Here is a 6,274-nt window from a genome sequence, read left to right on the forward strand (position 1 = left end):
ACATTTTGTCCAAATTAAACTGGATGTCTACAAACGTGTTCTTGTCTAATTTAATCTATTCATCCAAGACCAATTAGCCAAAATCGTTTTATACATATCTTAATAGTATAATAACCATCAGCTCAAAAAGTTATGGAATTGTAGTTTCTTTTCTTTTATTTACAATTGCCAAATACCTTTACCTTTAATTGTAAAACTAAAGAAAACTTAATGCTTGGTTCTTCGAGTCTTCAAGCTGTTATGTTGTCATAAGTAAGTTCTTGAATTGTATAAAACAATATTGGAAAATATAGGCCTAATTTAGAATTTAACGCTTGTAGTCAATTTGACAACCTGTGAATTTGATCAATATATGTCTTTTTTTTTTCAACTTCCTGTCACATCTCTAAATCAAAACACTTCCGATGTAGGCAAATGCATAATTAGTAATTTCGGGTAATTTTCAAAGTATCCACGGTCTAATACCGAACAAACGTTTTATGTTCACGTATATGGCAATATTTTATTCAAAATGCACTGCTTTTCAAAACACACAGCAATTTTAAGTATCACAGTTTAAGTACATTCAACCACACATTTGTGCCTTTTCACTCGAGCCAATATAACGACTAGACAACAAACAACATTAAAAACAAAACAACAGTACCTGTGCTTGATGTAACTGCTCCTCTGACAACGGATTCCCTTTTTAGAAATTTTGTTTACTCGGGAGTGTCCGCGAATATTAGCCCATTATATAAATAGGCCTATTATGCTCGGTCTAAAGAAAAAACAACAACCGGTGTGACACGTATAACTTTTTTTTTTTTTTTTTTTTTTTTTTTTTTTTTTAAAGATAGCCTATCGAAAATTACAAAGTTAAAAAGTAGGCCAGAACTTAAACGACATCAATAAACAGTGTCCATAGGCCTATGTGAATATGACAATCGCACACTTGGCCAAAGGCGTGTTTTCATATTTTGTTACACTTTTTTGTCCTTCATGCGAGGTTTTAAATATATCTCCCTTACATTTGCCTTATAGAACACATATTGTTGTGAACCACCGTACTAAGTTTTGAATGATCGCTTCCTCCCGTTAATCCATCAGAAGTAGCAGTTGCATCATTCCACTTGCAAAGGATGATAGCTGCAATGATTTGTGCGTCTTTTTAACCGTCTTACATAACATATTAGACAGTGAAACTTGTGCCAGGGTCCCTTGTCCGGTGCTCTCGAGTCATTTTTTTCATTTTCATCCTGCGATTCTGAAACCAGATCTTAACCTGGCGGTCGGTGAGATTTATGCTCCGGCTAATCTCCAGGCGGCGCTCGCGAGTCAAGTACATGTTGAAAAGGAATTCTTTTTCCAGCTCTAAGATTTGGTGTTTGCTGTAAGGACATCGCTTCTTCCTCCCTGCTTTCGCCGACAGCCAGCCATTTGCAGCGTTTTCTAAAGTCACGTCTTCAGATAAAAAGAGAAAGAGAGACAAGGCTATATTATTCAGTCGACCTTCACAGAGAGCAAATAGCCACTGAGCTTGACGCTCGCGGCCATTACCTGGCTGTGTCCGACATTTTATGACAGGAAATAATGTCAGCACAGACTACGTACTGTGTCTGTGTTGGTTAGTGAGGGGGGGAGAAAGCGAAAAGAAACAAATGAGAAGAAAGGGAGAGAAAGATGCATAAGATGAATAAACATTTTGTAGTTCAGTTTTGTTGCAAATATTATCTCAACAAAAGTGACTTAAATTGGTTATATTTTTCAAATAACTAGTTAATAAAATGGATGTATTAAAAAAAAGTTAAAAAAAAAAAAAAAAGTATTGGCCTTAACATTCCAAAAGATTTTTAAAAGCCTAGTTCTTTCTTTAAATGTTTTGTTATAAGTTTTTCATCATAAAAATGTGGAAACAAAAAATACTGCACATTTTGGGCTAAACGAATAAAATCAAGGGAATGTTCAAGATATGAGAGAAAAATCGCCAAATAGGCCTACACACACACACACAAACACACACAGCCTTAGTGTAGACATTTAGGCCTCTGCCACGTTTTTAGTCCCTAAAACGCAGTAATGGCTGTATTGGTCTAAATATTTATCTATTATTTGAACGTCTGTTCTCAATCTACTAACGTTAGTTTATCTTTAGACAGGCTATATTCTCCTAATGTGTATGCTACACCAATCCCTAATTCTATAAGTGCCAGTTCTGAATCCAGAAGTGACTTTCTTCTTTTCACTTCAATAAAAAAAAAAAAATGTCCTAAAGCAATACCACACCTGGCCCACACTACAGTTTCCAGTTGACAATGGATCCTTCCGCTGTTTTGATGTTCTGAGAAACTACGTGCAATTTAGTCTGTCTGGGGTAATTCGGTGCAATAAATTCATTCCCAAGCCCTGGTTGTCTTTGTGTCTCAGTGGCTACACCCTTCAATTGCTTTCGGAAAGGAAAGGGGGGAAAAATAAAACTCTGTTTTGGTCTTTGATGGGCTTGATTTTTCCACCACTATCTCTTTTAACCTTGTTTACCCACCTTGCGTCTTCTCTCTTTGAGTTTTATCGCTCTCGGTAAAGTCTGTCTGAAGATTCTTCGGCTCTATGTCGTCTGTATTTCTCTGACTGATGCGTAGTGTGGTGATGATGCTCCTGCTGGTTCTGCTTTCACTCCACTGACTTGGGTATTTAGTGCTTTCCATCGCTAAATAATGCGCATCAGGCTTATTGTCAGTTTCTGAACAGGAAGGAGCGGAGAAAGACAGACTGTGCAACTGTTGGGAGTCTGAGTGGGAAGACAGCGTCGGACTCTCTGGATCCGTGTCGGTGTTAAGTGATAAGAGTTTGTGTCCGGAGTAAAAAGACGGTTCTGGGCGATGGTTGTCCGTACCATTCAGAGAGCCCATATCTGTCATGAATCTGCTGAAGGAGGAGATGTCAAGAGGCTGCCTGGCTTGCCCTGTCGGGTCCAGAGTAAAACAGAAGGGGTCCTCTTTTCGACCTGAAGCGGAGAAGGGGCACGCGCTGACATGAGGAACCTGGACAGGACTCAAGTGCTCTCCATCCCAGTTCACAACTCCATGGATAAACTGGTGACGCGGCAGAGCCATGGCTTACAGAACCGGGGATGTCTGAATCTGCTTTACTGTCTGGAAGGCGATCAAATACACTGGGGTGGTCCCGCTATTTTGGACTTGGCAGTCCAGGTTAGGACGTGAGCCTCCGTACGCCCCACGCAAAGGATCCTTTAGACCTGGGCTATCGAAAGATTTCCCTTCAGACAGTGTGACAATCACCGCAGAGAATCTCTTGGAGCATGACATTGCTGGAGCATATTTTGGGCCAAGGCAACAGTGTCCCTTACAATTGGCTTTTCAACCAGTATGGCGCACGTACGTTTCCTTCTACTGCGAGCTCAATAGAGACTGACTGGGGTTCACGTGCAAGCTCCTCCCCTTGCAGAACTGCTTAATTCAAGTGCTTCATCAAGCTTCCATCTCAAATCATTGTGATTTCACCTTTTTTTAAAAAAACAATACTAGGAAAATACTGGCAAAATAACATATGAAGACAATCGAATTTGATGATGAACATTATAGTCAACGCGAACGAAATACATTTTAGTACTGTCTTTGCAAAATAGGCTAACCATATTACAAAAATACTGAGCTGAGCACCGGGGTTTGCGTGAGGTATTTGATATTGTTAATAAATATTTAACCAAAGATATTCATTTAATTTGCCGACATCAAAAGTAAAATTATAGGCCTATCTTTTTTAGACAATCTAAAGATGAGCAACACAAATAGACTAGGTAAATGGACACAATGTTTTTTAAGTATTCACGGTAATACAGAATTAATTTTTAGCTGCCGCTAATTAATAATATCATTAAAATTAATTAATATAATATAGTTTAATAAAACGTAATTTAACTAAATTAAATTACGGCCTAAATGAATGTTGTCAATAATAAATTAATTTGGTTGCTTACATAACTGCAACTATTCTTATTAAATTTGTTACTGTAATAATAATACTACTAATAATAATAATTGAATGCTGTCATGCAGCTTTATGCTTATTAGATTTAATTTACTATATTTCTTTTACATATGACATTTTAATTTATATTTTCTGAAAGAGGAACAACGGATTCTTTGCGTATAAATAAAATAACCTTTGTTGGTAGCGTTTATTTTTGGTCAAATATTTTTCAGCAAAATGGTTTAATTGAATCTTTGTTTTGTTTCAGAAAAACAATATACTGAGAGACCAAAATATTATAGCAAACGCTATATAAATTTAGATCTTCAAAATATTAAGGATGAGTTTGTCCTAACAATCAAATGTCTAGATTCTGTAGATAAACAATGTTAAATAAATAATTTTATGACAAGATTTGAAGTCGCATAAGGTAAAAAATAATGTTGATACACAACAAACAATTATTTAAATGCGTCGTGGATAAAAAAAAATAAATAAATAACATCAACCCACAAATCCACAAATCCACGTTACATTTGATAAAAAAACTATATCTTAAATCGAAGCCTTCACTATTACGAATGTATCGGCCTAGACTGCTCTCGTTTCGCATATTTTTATCAATAGTACAAGCACGTGAACCTCAAGGCCAAACCACGTGCTTCCTCAACTTCAGGGTTGGATTTTGTGATCGAATTAGGCCTAGAAATTTGCTTATGACACAATACACTAGATATTAGACGACAGCATTTCATTATAATTTCTGGATGAGCGAAAGTTTGCGCGCAATGTCCAGTTTTTCAAAATAAAATACAATACAACTGACTTAATATTACCTGAAGCAAACATACTGGGTGTCACTGAGGTCTTTTTAGCCTACCAAATATTCAGCCATCGGTACTATTGCCCGATATATAAAGCAATGCTGTATTCCTGTGCAATATATATGTATATATATATAATATGTGTGTGTGTGTGTGTGTGTGTGTGTGTGTGTGTGTGTGTGTGTGTGTGTGTGTGTGTGTATAGTCTATTTTTAAGATTATTTTAAGATATAGTCTATTTTTAACTTGACGACGAATATGATACAATAAACATTTATCACAAATGTCTAACATCGACATATCGTCATAATTTTTCATTGTTAAATGCATTTAGTTAAAAAGGCAGAAAGATGGACGTGTCATTTAAAGAAGAGCAGGCTCACATTCATAATCACTGGATAACCTGGACAATATAGGCTACAATTGTACAAATATAACCTACAACAAACAATTTACAAAACAGCGTAAAAATGCAATATACACTTACATTGTTCTCAGGCCGAAATTGAGACAAAAAAAAAAAAAAAAAATAACAGAAAAAAAAAAAAAAAAAAAATAGAAAAATGGATCAGGTTTTCATAAATCCAAATCGCTTCGGCGCGACCAGGCCTTTGGTTTTGTATGTCCCACTAATGATTGCTTGCAGTAGAGGTTTGACGTTGACATCACCTGTCTCGAGCAATTGTTTACTTATTGTCTGGCGTGCTGCTCTAAAACTATTCAACATTTACTGATTGACATGCCTTGCGCTTTTCAAGAACATCCCAGAGACCGTGTGCCTTTCTTCATCGACTCCTTTTCACTAACAAATAGCAAGAAAGAAAGAAAAAAAGGAAACCTTGTCGAATTTTCCTATATTCTACACATTCCACTTTTATAATCACAACCAGAATCGCTGGCCCCTTCCAAATGGTGAGAGGATCTTCGGTCAAACTCGTATAACTGTAGCCATGACAACCAAGCCACTCCATTTGCTGTAAAGTTTTACTACCAAGCAGTCTCTAAATAGCATGTGTCTGGTGTGTAGGGGAGAGGGGAGTGAGCTAATTCTGTTTTTCTTTTTTTTCTTTTTTTTTTTTTTTTTTTTGTTCCTCTTAAAGTTCAAGATTGTGGTTGAATAATTAACAGTTTATTTGGTCGGATCTGCAGAATTTTTTAAGGTGTAGCAAGAATATGAAAAATCGACTGGACTATGCACAAAAGATGCTGTGTGTGCTCTGTGTGTGTGTGTGTGTGTGTGTGTGTGTGTGTGTGTGTGTGTGTGTGTGTGTGTGTGTGTGTGTGTGTGTGTGTGTGTGTGTGTGTGTGTGTGTGTGTGTGTGTGTGTGTGTGTGTGTGTGTGAGACAGTTAGCCTACCTCTCAAGTCTTAATTTAAAAACTGCGCCACATGGTAATTGGCTGCGAGGAAGGATATGTTAATGTGAATCAGAAAATTCATAATTTCACTAACATCTGTGCAGAGGCTGGAGACAAAACGTTA

General features: G+C 36.7%; 1 protein-coding gene across 1 annotated transcript in view; it reads right to left on the reverse strand.

Moving 5' to 3' along the window:
• hoxb10a (homeobox B10a) overlaps nt 1-5,201 on the reverse strand; it is a 5,665-nt gene extending 464 nt beyond the window's left edge. Inside the window, exons 1-2 of the mRNA XM_067381623.1 lie at nt 2,522-5,201; nt 1-1,443 (exon numbers count right to left, since the gene is read on the reverse strand). The exon at nt 1-1,443 is cut by the window's left edge and continues 464 nt beyond it. Of these exons, the coding sequence (XP_067237724.1) occupies nt 1,172-1,443; nt 2,522-3,092 (843 nt within the window). The 5' untranslated portion in view covers nt 3,093-5,201 and the 3' untranslated portion in view covers nt 1-1,171. The remainder of the gene's footprint in view (nt 1,444-2,521) is intronic.
• Nucleotides 5,202-6,274: the final 1,073 nt, after the last annotated feature.

This window comes from Chanodichthys erythropterus, chromosome 3, assembly GCF_024489055.1.
Source record: "Chanodichthys erythropterus isolate Z2021 chromosome 3, ASM2448905v1, whole genome shotgun sequence".
Classification (NCBI taxonomy): domain Eukaryota; kingdom Metazoa; phylum Chordata; class Actinopteri; order Cypriniformes; family Xenocyprididae; genus Chanodichthys; species Chanodichthys erythropterus.